General features: G+C 47.3%; 1 protein-coding gene across 3 annotated transcripts in view; it reads right to left on the bottom strand.

The window, feature by feature from the left end:
• Nucleotides 1-14,559, bottom strand: part of STARD8 (StAR related lipid transfer domain containing 8) — a 77,147-nt gene that overhangs the window by 52,370 nt on the left and 10,218 nt on the right. For all 3 annotated transcript variants that reach the window (XM_074392241.1, XM_074392243.1, XM_074392240.1), the window contains exon 2: nt 8,846-8,879. In XM_074392241.1, coding sequence (XP_074248342.1) covers nt 8,846-8,879 — 34 coding nt within the window. The remainder of the gene's footprint in view (nt 1-8,845; nt 8,880-14,559) is intronic.

Below are 14,559 nucleotides of genomic sequence, written 5' to 3'. Positions count from 1 at the left end.
TGGCGCAATCTCGGCTCACTGCAACCTCCACCTCCTGCGTTCAAGTGATTCTCCTGCCTCAGCCTCTCAAGTAGCTGGGATTACAGGCGGCTGCCACCACACCTGGCTAATTTTTGTATTTAGTAGAGATGGGATTTCACCATGTTGGCCAGGCTGGTCTCGAACTGCTGACCTCAGGTGATCCACCGGCCTTGACCTCCCAAAGTGCTGGGATTACAGGTGTCAGTCACTGTGCCCAGCTAATTCATGTGAATTTTTGTATTCTATTCCACAAAAATTCTATGCTTGTTTTGATATGAAAATTTTGTCCAGGCAAGGTGGCTCATGTCTGTAATCCCAACACTTTTGGAGGCCGAAGTGGGTGGATCAGCTGAGGTCAGGAGTTCGAGACCAGCCTGACTAACACGGTGAAACCCTGTCTATACCAAAAATTAGCCAGGCATGGTGGCAAGCACCTGTAACCCCAGCTACTCGGGAGGCTGAGGCAGAAGAATCACTTGAACCCAGGAGGCAGAGGTTGCAGCGAGCCAAGATCATGCTATTACACTCCAGTCTGGGTGACAGAGCGAGACTCCATCTCAAAAAAAAAAAAAAAAAAAAAAAAACCTTGCCCCTAGATCTTTCAGATCTTTTTGGAAAATACAAACCATTCCAAGCAGATGCTCTTGGAAGCCTCATCTAGGAAGAGGTTCTGCTTACCCATAGCCTCAAGGAAGAGAATGGTATGTTTTTGTGTGATCAAGACCGTGTTATTCCATGAAACTAAAATTTTGGTAAATAGACTGTGTGTGTTTGCACACTACACATGTGACACATGTACGTGTGTACCTGTAGAAGCTCCAGATGTAGGCAGAGCTGGTTTCCTTGCAGGGTTACATGTTTCTTTGGCACCCAAAAACGATCCCCACTTTTACCCTGGCAACTATCTGTGAACTCGTCATGTTCCTCAGCCCAAAAAGCAGAACTGAAAAGAACCCTAGGAGTTCTGGAAGGTTTTTTGTTTTTTCTTTAAAGACCTTTTGTATTGGCCCTTCTAGCAACAGTGGCAGGGAAACAAGATGGCACCTGCCTCCCAGTGACTGACAGCTGAGAGGGGAGAAAGCCAGGCAAACTTACGGCAGCGCATCTGGGGCGATGAAGTAGTTATCCTGGGAGATATCTGGGAACTGGCAAAGCACTTCCCTGCTTTGGCTGGGCTTCTTAAAATAAAAAGCATGTGCTTAGTAAGGCCTGAATGCTGTTCTGCTGTTTGCGTGTTGTGTGATTAATTTCGATCTGTTTTTTCGTGGTTTTAATGGAAGACTCTGAGTGCCAGCGTACCTTTGTCCTCCTCCAGGAAACAAGAAAGGAGACCTGGACTCTTTCTTGGGCCATAGGTTAAAGGGAGCAGAACATGTCTGGGGTCCAGATGTGCTGGTAACAGCAGTGAGATCAAAGTATGACAGCTCCAAGTGTCCGAGGGAGGTAAAGGTCTGGAGGTTAGAAAACAATTGCCTCTCCCCTTCTTAACAGTCGCCTTTTGGCCTTTTTCTTTTTCCAAACCTTGAAGGGCTTTGTGTTTTGTTTTTAATAAGGGAGGCTGTTCCCTTCCCCTGTGGAATGTATTCCCTGAAATATCCTGCTCCAGGGACAAATGGACACAGAGTTGGAAGCCTCTGTTCTCAGGAGCCCTACTTCCTATGTTTTCATTTTTCTTCTGAAAACGCAAACCAAACTAACTCTTCCTGTTTCTGGGCTTGGGATGTGGAAGGTCACACAGCAGGAACCCTCTAGCAAACAGGTCAGAAGGGGCCTCTGAAAGCTGCCCCTTGGCTGCCCTGCCATGGGGGGAGGGCTGTTTGAATGGAATTTAGTTTTACAGAAAGAAGAGGAGGAAGAAGAGAATGGCTTTCAGGCTGTGGTGAGGGAACGGCTCTCCTTCCGACATCAGTTTGTTCTGCTTTGCCTCTGCCTTCTCCCCAGGCAGACAAAAGCTTAGGAGCCATGGAGCTCTCACAAGTTCAGCTGCTGATCTTCAGCCATTGGTTAGCATCAGTTAGGAGGACTTGTAGGGAAGAGTGACCAGGACTGTGAGAAACGATTTGAGGAGCTCGGAAAGAACAGGTTCTGGGGAGGGCATTATAGATGAGTAGAGATTTGGGTTCTAGTCTTGGTTTTGCCACCAACTAACTATGCTGTTGTGCGGATCACTTACTTTCTCCTGGCTTCGTTATCCTGCTGCAATGAGAACACTGGACTGTATGAGCTGTAAGATCCCTCCTACCTTAGACTTTGGGAAATTCTAAATGCCAGCAGATTGGCCTTGAGGAAGAAGGAACAGACTGCTTCGAAGAGACTGCAAGGGGTGAAGATAGGACCAATGGGTGGAAGTTGTTATAAGGCAGATTCTGGCTCAATATAAAGAACTTTTAACAGTATAGAATGAAAAAGGATGCTTCACCATACCTGAAGCGTTTGGTCAGAGCCCAAGTTAGGCATGTAGCAGGAAAGGTAAAAAAGGGAATACTGAACACCAGACTCGAGCTACGATTGCCGACATTTACTTTAATGCAGCCAACTACAGTCTCCAAATGATCTTAAAAAAGTCAAATAGATTTGGTTGAATGAAGCAGGAATGAGATATCCCATAACTCTGTCTTCCTCTAATGTCCCCTGTGGAATCTCTGGGGACATTAGGGCTCCTCAGTACTCAGTTTCAAAAGCATGGGTTAATATAGTCCGTAAGTGCCCTTCCTGTCTTGAGATGTGGGGTGACCTCCAAGTTTCAAGAGTTTGGCGAAAATGTGTTTTACATGGATCTGCACCATTGGCTGGAGCCACCGGACCCTCCAGGCCCTGTCTCAAGAGGTTTTGTCATCTGGAGCCAGTGGGACTCTATGTTGATCTGTAATAGCTAGTTCAGAGCTGAAATGATAGGGAAGAAAGTCCGCTGAAAGGAAGAAGTCACCAGCCCAATTACCAGAAGTTCTTTTGCTATGCCATCAAAAATAAAAGCCAGCCCTTGGCAGACTCATTGTTTATGTGAGGCCTTGTACTTAGTTCTGGGAATCCAGAGGTCAGTCAGATGTAGCCATTGTTCACCAAGAGCTCATGGTCTATGGGAGAGACAGGAAAGAAAAGAGGCCAGTGTAGAACAGTGTGATGTTTTATAATGTAATAGCTATGGACAACATGGGAAGGGAGGCCAGGAGGTGGCTTGACAGGCCAAGAAGCGGGCTGGCAAAAACACACTCAGTGGAGAGTCCAGTATGAGAATTCACTGTCTGTCTAAGAAATAGTGAATTGTCCCATGGGGCTCAGAAATATAGGAACGAGGTGGGAGAGGAAGCAAGAAGGATAGGCTGTCTAAGCTTGAAAGACTTTGAACACCAGAGCAAAGAAGTTGGACTTTGACCAAAGGTAGGAAACAACCAGAGATTTTTGAGGATGCCTGAATTTTTCGGGAAGGGTGACCATGGTGGCAGGAAGACCAGTAGGAAGTGGCCGCAAGCATCAAGTCCAGAGCTGCTAGCGTTCAGATGGAGGGAAAATTGAACAAAGTGACAAAAAAAGGGGTAGATTTAGGAAGCCTTATAAAGAGGTCCCATGCACACAACTAAATGACGACAACTTAGAAAGGTAAAGTCCAGGGAATGCCCGTGATTCTTGCTCGAGTGAATCGGTGCATGGGGTTGCTTTAACCAAGAAAGGGGATTCTGGAGAAAGAGGAGGTTTTCAGAGGAATAATAAAGAACTACGGTCTTTAGTGTTGAGCTTGAAGGATCCACAGGACCTTCTGGTGGAAGTGTCCGATAGCAATTCCCAGGCCCTCTTCAGACCTGTCTCTCCACCTGAAGTTCCCATGCTCTCTCCAGCCTCTGATTTGGAGTGGCCTACACTGTGAAAATGGCCATCTAGCCTATGCCTCGAGATATATATCTGACCTACCTCTCTAAACCTAGACCTAACTCTGTCTTGCAGTCCTGGAAACGGCAACTGAGAACCTGGGCCTCCCAGCCCCTTGGGCCCCAAAGGAAGTCCTTACACTCCTCCACAGACCTGGAAACCCCTCCCCCATGCCAAAGAACATCTTGAAATTGCCCTTTCCACTGACCCTACCCCTACCTCCCCTTCCTTTCAGCCTGACTTCTGGAGGACAGGGGGCTAGGGGGCGTGAAATCAAAGTGCAGAGGACCTTGAGACCTTGTAGTTCAACCTTCTCATTTTTACAGACAAGGAAACTGAGGCCCAGGGAGCAGAGGTGACTAACTCAAGGTCGCAGAAGGAGTTAATGATGGAGATGAGACTAGATCCTAGGTCTCTTAAGTCACAGCCGAGCATTTTTACCTTGGCTGAATTCACTATAGATCATGGTTAAAAGATTTCCTGTCTCAAATGATAATAAATTCCAGATGCCCCTTAACTAAGTAGATCTTTATGCTATTCCAAGTTGCTGGGTAAAATATCTGTCAAATGTTAGATAAGCCATGCCCTGCGAATGTTCTTTGTAAAATAACAAATGTTAAATGACCAGATCTGTCGAGACTTAGTTATAGGAATGATTTGGTCATTTTCAAAAGAAAGGATGTGGATTGAATTATGATGATGATGATGACTTTCATATGCTTAGTATTTTTGTCTACTGCCCTTCTGAGCCTTGGAGTGACAGACAGCAAATAGCATGTTAAATAAATGTATGTGTTTCTATTTTCTACCTTTCAAATCTCTCTACCCGCCCCCTCAGAGCTGGGGGGAGGGGTCTGGGGCAGCTGATGGATGAGTCTGATGCTGAGGCCAAGCCTGCAGCCAGACTGGAGCCAGCTGGGTTGCGAGCAGGGGCTCTTGTTACAGGCAAACTATTACCCCCTAGGCCACCTCAGCCACTTCAGCAGGAGCCTGAAGTGAAGTCCTGAATGGTTCCAGGCAACAAAAGGAGCTTTGTGCACTGGGAGCAGGGGACCTCAGGGAAGATTTGGTGCAAAGGCGGTGGGAGAGAAGGTCAACCCTCACCTCTGCGGGCTGCTGGGAAGCGAGCTAATGGACTCCACAGAGTGCGGGGTTTGTAAGTCAAGGAGTCGTTGAATTTCAGAGCAGCAAGACACCTTAGAGGTCATTTAGAGCAAGCTATTCATTTTATAGTTAGAGACACTAAGGCCCAGAGAGGGAAAGGGACAGGCCCAAGGACACACAGCTGGCAAAGGTCACAGCCAAAACTGGAAATAGAACTTCTGGCCCCAGTCAAGTATTCTCACTTCAGTACTTAAGAAGCAGTTTTGAATTGTGGGTTTTATTTGGAAGAAGAGGGTTCCTTCCCATCTTAGGAGCAATTAGTGCTCAGGCAACAGGATATGAGGGCCTGGAAGAAATATGAAGTGATGCTGGGAGCCTGAGAGCATGTAGCACGTCTCGGAGTGAGTCTCTAAGGCCCGAACCCCCTCCTGAGCTGCTCGTTTTACTACCGCTAGCTCTGTGTTTCTCCGTGTTTGAAACATTCTGGCATAGGATGATTTGGGGCGGTACATTGGCATTTGCATCGTGATAGACATATATTTAATTTACTACATGTTAGGAAAAACGTAACTAGTGCCTCAAACCTAATTTCATAGATATTACGGCTCAGGGTGAGGTTATTATTTAAAATTGAGTTTATTGAAAGAAAAGTACTAAGTTTTTAATGGCATGGATGATGTGATGGCAAAAATTCTGAATCTGGTTCACAGATAAGTGACGTGTGGAAAACATTGTGCTAGTGGCTTTTTGGACTGTGATGGCAGGGACTTCAAAAGTAATTCAGGTCATAGTCTTGGGCCTGGGCAGCACTACATGTGTTGAAGCCAGTTGGACATTCTTAATGCTTTCCTATAAGGGGGTACTAAGCAATCCTATGGCAGCCCTTCCAAGGTTTCCTCTGTCAGTGGGACCACTAGAACCAAAGCAATGGTGTGTCAGATAAATCTTTACTTGATTCATCCTAATAGAAAGAAGAGGAGCTGGGTATGGTGATGCACACCTGTAGTCCCAGCTTCTGAGGAGGCTGAAGTGGGAGGATCCCTTAAACCTAGGAGATGGAGGCTGCAGTGAGTTATGTTGCACCACTATGCTTCAGCCTGAGTGATGGAGACCCTGTCTCAAAGAAAAAAAAGAAGGAGGAGAGGAAGGGAAGGGAAGGGAAAGGGAGGGGAGGGGAGGGGAAGGGAGGGCAGGGGAGGGGGAGAAAAAGAAAGAAGGAAAGAAAGAGAAAAAGAAGAGAGAAAGAGAGAGAAAGAGAGAAAGAAAGAAAAAGAAAGAGAAGGAAAGAAAGAAAAAGAAAGGAAGAAAGAAAGAAAGGAGGGAGGGAAGGAAGGAGGGAAATTATATGCAACTGTCAGCCTTGTCAGTATCTTGACATTTTTGCCACTAAAATGTCCCCCGCTGGTCCTCTTCTGTACCTCTTCCGTGATGCTCTGGTGGCACTTGGGAGAAATGGCATAGGAGAATGCGACAGGCTCAATGTACAGATGAGAACACTGAGGTTCAGAGACTGGAAGGCTCTTACTTGGTATCATTCCACTGTGAGTGGCACAGTCAAGAATCAGCATTCTACCACCCCGTATTTCCTGTCCCGAGATTCCTGCTTCACGGCCCTGTCTGCAGCTCCCCTCGGCCCCACCCCCAGGTCAGTCAGGCAGTGCCAGCCCCTACTGCAGTCCCATCTAGCACAGCTCACTTTCTTCAGACCTTCTAAACTCACTGAGGGCCAAGAAGTTGCTAACACTGATCACCTCTAAGAGGATTGCTGAGTGGTTGGGGACTTGGGGTGAGAAGAGACTTTGTATTTTTGTACCTCTTGAATTTTGAAACCTGTGACGGTATTACCTATTTCTCAAATAATGCATAACAAAACAGATGAAAGGTTCTGCTTCACTCCCTGACCTAAATTTCAGAAACTATCAGTCACATTTGTTCAGCACTTTGACATTTGTACTGCATGTATTGTGATCCATATAAGAGTCCCATGCAATAAGGTTCATTTTGTAGCTGTGGACAGCAGTCCAGACAGAGGAAGCTGCTTGCCTGGACTCACACAGTGAATCTATGATGGAATTTGGGCTAAAATCCATGCGCCTTGATTTCCAGTGCCTTGCTGCTACCATTTCCACATCCACATAAACTCATAATTTATGCCAGATTGTTTTTGAATCTGCCTGAGACAATGTGTTCCCATTTGCCTTTAAATAGACATTTTCAAACTTTAACCTAAGAAATAGCAGAAAGACCAGTCCCATCTCAGCTTTGTAGATGGCAACCACCTCTGCCTGACCGCACCCCCCCAAAAGGTACTCCTGTCTCCTCTGGAAGCCACAGACCATTCAGCCACTTGATGCCCACCCTACCAGACCTCAATGCTGGCATCTCTGCCTGGCACAGATATTCTAAAGAGGTAACTTGGCAGCTGTGAGTGCATTCGTCTGGTGGGGGGGGTCACTATTTCAGGGCCTGAGGGGTTTCTTTTTAGCTTTTGCAGCTGGTGTCTCTGAAATGGAGAAGTGTGTCCTTCCCTTAGCATGGGCAGTGCACAGACCTTGTGCCCCCAGAAGTCTCTGTTGCAAAGCAGAAACTGCCCAGCAAGAAGCCGTGGAATGATGATGAGAGGGGAAAGGCAGGGTGGGGAAGTAGAGAAGCAGATGTATGCTGCATGCTGATCAAAGCAGTGTTCCTGCTTCAAAACAAATCTTCACTTATCTGCTGTCATGGCAATGCAAATAAACCCCTTACCCTGTCAGTTTTTGCTTTGTAGCAGCCACCACCCAAAAACTCAGAGTCGTAAGATGGAAAAGTCCTTGGGAAGTCACTAGAATCCCCTCTCTGCATCCTGGTATGATTAGCCCAAACCAGCTCCAACTACTTTGGAAGGTCCTTATTAGTAAGCGTTCTGGTTTTCTCTTCCAATGTCTTCCCAGGATGCCTCTCACAGGCCCTTAGCATGCCACTTGTTAATTGATGCATTTCTGTTTTGGCAACCCCATCCCTAACTGTCACCTAGGGGCTATGTTCATTCAAATCATGAGCTCATCCTGATGAAAAATGGGAGCCAATGGGAATGGCTGAAGTTAGGCTGGAGCCAAGAGGATGGCCTTGATGACCTCAGCAAAGCCCAGCTGATACCAGGAGTTCAGGCACTGGCACCAAACTCTTCCCTGGCCAGTAGCCTTCTTTCTCTTCCTCCACAAAGCTATTATCCCTCTCTAGACAACTATGTCCTCAGTGGAAGGTAGTTGCTCCCAGAATGCCATCCGCTTATCCACACCCAAGCAGGACACCAAAGGCAGCAAGCAGATAGAAAGTTGGGCTCAAAGAAACTTGTGAGAGAGCAAAAGGAAAAGGCTACACATTTCCCCTCAGTCTAATGAACCCTGAAGCCTACCTCTTCTTGGAAACCTTCTAGATAAAGCAAGTGCTGGGAATAGAATAGACACTGAACCCCAAATGCCAAGTCTCCTTCCTTTATCCTCCACTTACTTGTTTTCCCCCCTGATGCATCTCCCACCCCTAATACACTTCCCAGTGGAAAGAGGGCATTTAAGAACAAGAGTTGTGTATGGGTGGCTGCCACATAATGAAAGCTCTGGAGGGAAGTCCTCCTCTGGCTCTCTAACAAGAGCAAAACTTCCAGCTGAGAAATAAAGAGGCTCTGCGCGTGAGCCAAAAAGCTGGGCCCAAGTAGGACAGTAGATGTCCAGTGGAGGGAGACAGAGAGGATGTCTCTGGCTTTTGCATCTCAGCCGTTGGCTCTGCTGCCCAGGGACCTGATCAGCTGTCCCATGAGGACCATTGAGAAGCTCAGTCTCTTTGTATGCCACTTGCAATGCCCACCTCGTGTACTTACCAGCATTCTTCTTCACCTGCAGCAATGGGAAGCACTGTGAAAGAAACAAAGAAGAAGTCAAGGCAGTGCAGAGATGCAATATCCAAACTGAAAGCGATCTTCAAGTTAGGATATTTCATCTACCCAATTTACAGAAAGACACATGGAGCTCCAAAGAAAAGGAAAATAAAGTAAGGACCAAAGCGGAGCCCAGACCCAGACTCCTGGCTGCCCACTCCATAAAACTGTACTTTCTGCTACCCCGCGGCTGATCCTGCCGGTTCACTTCACTCTCCCTGAATGGAGAGTGCCCCCAGGTCAGGGAGTTGGAGACAGTCTGCCACAGCTCACAGTACTGTTTCAAGGCCTGATAAGAAAGATTATCAAAGTATAAGTCAACATTTGCTTGGCACATACCATCCTTGATATATAGCATCAACAAGGCTAGAAGCAGGGCGTGTTGGTGTCAAGAGCAATATTTAGAATCGGAGAGCCCAAGTTCAGGGCCACCTTCCCCTGCTTACCGATTATGTGGCATTGAACATCACTCATAACCTCTTGAGCCTCAGCGTCTGCAATTATAAGACTAGGAGAGCAATAATCCTGACTTCACAGACTTTGTGACAAATTAACATACATGACGGCACTTTTTAAAGTGATTAAGCTGTCTGTAAATTCATACATCCAACAAATATTTATACACTATCAATGCCCTGCAGAGCAGTATGCTAGAGGCTAAGGATATAGCAGTGGCCTAGACAGATGAGATTCTCATGCAGCTGAACTCCTAGTGGGAAGACACAACCGATAAATCAGTAAACAAAGAAATAAGGGAATTTCAGGCATTACTGAGAACCAAGAAGGAGAAATTTTTAAAGACAGGATGAAGGTAGAGAGTGATCGAGTAGGGGGAATAGGGAGGTGGCCAGAGGGATCTCTCTAAGGAGCTGAACTTTGAGCAGAGACACAGATGACAAGAAGTTGTCAGCGGTGTGAAGAGCTGACTGAAGAGCAATTCAGGCAGAGGGTGAAGGGAGACGGGAAGGCCAAATTATGAGAGGTTTTGAAGGCCAGGGTAAGGATTTGGGCTTTGATTCAAATTACAGTAGGTAGCCATTGGCAGATGTAGAGCTGGAGAACGAAAAGATCTGGTTTCTACCTTCAAAAGGTCACTCTGGCTCCTGGGCAGAAAGTGGATTGTAGAGCCAGGATGGAAGTGGGGAGATCTATTAGGAGGCTTTTGCAGCAGTTCAGGCAAACAGTGTCAGTGGCTTGGGCTAAAATGGCAGTAGTAGAGACATCCATTCAATAGTTAAGGAGGAGAGAAAAGAAAGAAGGAAGGAAAGAATGGTACTTCTGAGAGGTAGAAGGGCCTTCTTACCTATTCTGCTTTTATGCAGCCAGCCTCTAAATTAACTAAGAGATTATCGGAAAAATAGTTGCCATACTATGTGTCTATCTCTTATGCTCTGCGCAGTGACTGCCACACCAGGTACAGACACTTGACTACAATGATTCCTAATCCTAAGAGATTTGGCTCAGCCTTAGATCACCCTAAAATGACTAAATGGCAGATATGCCCTTGTAGGCCACACCTGGCCACAGGAGAGAGGAGGAATCGGGGAGGTCCTCCCGAGTGTTCACTGGCAGGGCCCTAGAGGGATGTTAGTGTGAAGGAGATTAAAAGTTCTAGAATGAGATCAGCATGGCCAGAGAAGCAAGACCAATAGAGAGCAAGATACGAAAGTTTGCTACAAAGCTACAAAGTGGAACTGTGGTTAAGCAAGTCAATATAATTCTCAGTGGTGGACAAAAGGGGAAGAAAGAATGAGAAAGGGTGAGAGAGTAGAAGAGAAGGACAAAGCAGGCCCCTGTGAGGTCTTAAATATGACAGTTCTGGAAAATTAAGAGATGAATTGATGGTTGGGACAGACTGTACTCTATGTTCTAGTCATATTAAATCTCCTACCTCCCCACCCCAGTGCAACCCATCATAGTTTTAACACAATTACAGATAGTTCAGGAGATAACTAGGCCTTAAATTTAGGGATTTATAGGTTGCAAATGAGTGACCTTCTTTGGCCATTACAACCATCCTGCATGGTAGATTTTATGATCTTCAGTGACACATAAGGCAAATGGGGCCCAGAAGTAAAATGATTTGCTAAAGGTCAAGGTAAATGTCAGAACCAAGTCTATTCATGAGGCCAATTGGCTCCCAATTTTATGGCATTCTATTTTTTTCTCCCTGGCGTTCAGAATAACCTGGATTGGATCAGGACCATGAGTCCCACTCTGCTTTTCACCTTAATCTTGATGCTATTTTGTTAGCTGAAAGACTTATAAGGGAAGACGGCATATGGACTTTTGCATCAAAAAGTTCTGCTACAAAGTAAAGGCCCTTTTTGTTTCCTTGTTGTAGAACATATGCCTCTGACTTGGAGGTTCTGAACCCAGAGGCGAAGAATCCAGTGGTTATAAAGACAGCCACTCTGGAGGAAGACCAGGATTAGTGCTGACAATCTTTTTATCCAGTGGATCATTTGCTCATATATTCATTTATTCATTCATTCATTCACTAGGTACCTCCTCAGGGCTAGGCTCTGTGCTAGGTACTCAGGAATTCATATAGATCAGACATATCCTCTGCCCTTGAGGAATTCACAGCTCAGAGGGGGAGTTAATCACATACATAAATCATCCAAATTCAATGTGAGTGCTACTGGAAAGTGTAAAGCCTTGTGGAACTGAGCAGAGGGAGTAATTCATTGCTGGGAGTTGGGGTACATTGTCATAAGGACCCTCATGAAGGAAGTAGCTTTTAGAACAGGTCTTGAAAGCTAACCAGTTGTTCATCAAGAAGACAGGAGGAAAGAGCCTGGCAGGCAGAAGGGAGAGCATAGAAAAGGGTGAGTAGGTGTCAAAGCCTGCTGTTTGTCCCACCCATCAGTTCATCTCCTAATTGCCCAGAACTGTAACATTTAGGACCTCAGTTTAGATGGAGAGCAGAGTGCCAGACAGCGGGTGAGAAACGAATCTGAAGCAGCAGGTAGGGCCCAGATCATGAAGGGCCTTGTAGGCCATCTTAAGAACTTGGGACTGGCCGGGCGCGGTGGCTCAAGCCTGTAATCCCAGCACTTTGGGAGGCCGAGGCGGGTGGATCACGAGGTCGAGAGATCGAGATCATCCTGGTCAACGTGGTGAAACCCCGTCTCTACTAAAAATACAAAAAATTAGCTGGGCATGGTGGCACGTGCCTGTAATCCCAGCCACTCAGGAGGCTGAGGCAGGAGAATTGCCTGAACCCAGGAGGCGGAGGTTGCGGTGAGCCGAGATCGCGCCATTGCACTCCAGCCTGGGTAACAAGAGCGACACTCCGTCTCAAAAAAAAAAAAAAAAAAGAACTTGGGACTTTATCTAGAGCCCCATGGGGAGCCATCGAAGGGGCCTAAACACAGGAGTAACGTAGTCAGATTTATGTTAATGTTACTCTAACTGTTGAGTGAAGGATGGATTGGGAATGGGGGCCTTAGGCAAAACTAGAGAAAGGGAGACCAGAGGCAGGGCGTGGTGGCTCACTGCTGTAATCCCAGCATTTTGAGAGGCCAAGGCAGGCAGATCACTTGAGGTTGGGAGTGGAAGACCAGCCTGACCAACATAGAGAAACCCGGTCTCTACTAAAAATACAAAAAATTAGCCAGGCGTGGTGGCACATGCCTGTAATCCCAGCTACCCGGGAGGCCGAGGCAGCAGAATCGCTTGACCCCGGGAGGCGGAGGTGGTGGTGAGCCAAGATCACGCCATGGCACTCCAGCCTGGGCAATAAGAGGGAAACTCCATTGGGCAGTGGTCTTTGTAGAAAGAAGGGGACCAATCTATGGATGATTTACATGGTAGACCCAAAGTAAATGATAGGATGTGGGAGGATAAGAGGGGAGTCAAGGATGACCCCAGTGTTTCTGGCCTGGCAACTGGGTAGAAGGTGGTACTATTAACCGAGGTCAGAAACAGAGGAAAAAGTGATTTGGGGGTGTATGGGAGGGAAATCTTCCTGTTGTAATCAACTTCCCCTTAGACCTGTTGGATTCCAAAAGTTCTGTGAAGCATCTGCTCCAAGCCGTCCACTAGGCACTGGGGTAGACCTGCAGATGCAAACACACCCAAAAGCAGATGTGTCTCCTGCCCGGAGGAGCTCTCAGTCTAGTGGGAGGTACAGTAGCCAGGCAAAAAAAAAGACAGATCGGAAGTTTTTTCAGAGACAAGGGAAACACGTTGAAAGAGCGCAAAGGAGAAAGCCAGAGCCCAAAGGAGGATAAAAACAGAAAGACGGTTGCTGGTGAGAAGTAGGGACGTCTGAAAGGGGTAGTTTGGAGACAAGCTGCAAAGGCTATGGACAAGCTTTGTCCAGAAGCGGGCCATCCTCAGCCACAAGTGGCTGGTATAGAGCTCATCTCCCCAGCACGCTCTTTGCTCCGCCTGCAGGCTCTAGATTCAGCCCTTGTCCTACCATATGAGGGGACGTCTGGAGAGACTTTCTGTCCTTGCCTTGCCTGGTTTCTCTGCTCCACCTCTCCCTTTCCTCCCTAACCACCTCCAACACCCCCACCCCCCACCCCTGACCAACCCTGTGCCATAGACCCAGGCCTAGGGCCACAGTCATGAGAGCACGTTCTTCACATTCCAGCCTCCCCCAGCCCTCTCAGCTGAGCCACACAGAGCCCTATTCACAGCCTGGCCCTCCCTTCTTCCAGAGTGGGCTCTCTCCACCCCCAGGCCTAGCCTGAGTTTTGCCAACACAGACCATGCCACTGTGAAAAGCAGGTTCTCCTGAACCCTTTGGAGCTGACTCCTCTCTCTTGGGGTCTCTCAGCCGGAAGGTGGGTGCAGTCGGTTTGGTCACTTGTACGTGCATGAGAGTGCACATGTGTTCTATGCATTTGGCAAACTTTCTCTAGGCTAGGCCTAGAATAGGGGCTGCATTGCGCCAGACTGTCGCGGGACACAGGGGTCAATCAGACACAGGCTGGTTTCTTAGAGCAGCTCACAGTCCAGAGACAGCTGAGTAGAGATAGAGGGTGGTATGTAGGCTGAGGCTCAATTGAGCCTGCCACCAGGTCCTATACTGGAGCACTGGTGTCACGGTGCCACTTTTAAATCCCGTGTCAATGAGCTGGAGACGTGCGCACGTTCGGGATGTGATATCTGCTAGGGATGAAGTGCTACATCCCTGGAGGATGCCAATCCTGTCCCTGAAAAGGGCAGAGGAGACATGGTTTCAAGAAAGACTGACTGACACAGGCGTTCTGGGCTTGACCCTGTACCTTTGACCAATTCCTTGCTGGGCCTCAGACTTGTTACCTAATGAGAGGTAAGTGCCTGACAATTCTTATTCTTCCATCACAAGGAAGAGGGTGAGGAACACTCCCAGCTTGGGAGAGCAATGGAAGAAATGAATTCTAGAAGGTTTTTGTAGAACTCAGAGTGTGGGACAGCCTTTTGAGGAACCCTGAGAGCACCTGTCTCCTCTCTGTCTCCCCACTGAGGGTGTAGGCTGTCCCACACTGGCTTGGAGTATGTGGGCCTCACAGAAGGCTTCTCAGAAAGCCTGACTTTCCATCTCTACCCACCAGGATGACTGTGGTCTAATAACTACTCATCCACCCTCGAAAAGGGCTCCCAACCTATAGCCTCAGGAATGCTGATGGTTTTATAAGCCACCCCTTGGCAAAAATTCC

This window comes from Saimiri boliviensis, chromosome X, assembly GCF_048565385.1.
Source record: "Saimiri boliviensis isolate mSaiBol1 chromosome X, mSaiBol1.pri, whole genome shotgun sequence".
NCBI lineage: Eukaryota > Metazoa > Chordata > Mammalia > Primates > Cebidae > Saimiri > Saimiri boliviensis.
The sequence above is the reverse complement of the archived record's forward strand: the minus strand, read 5'-3'. Positions and strand labels throughout refer to the sequence as shown.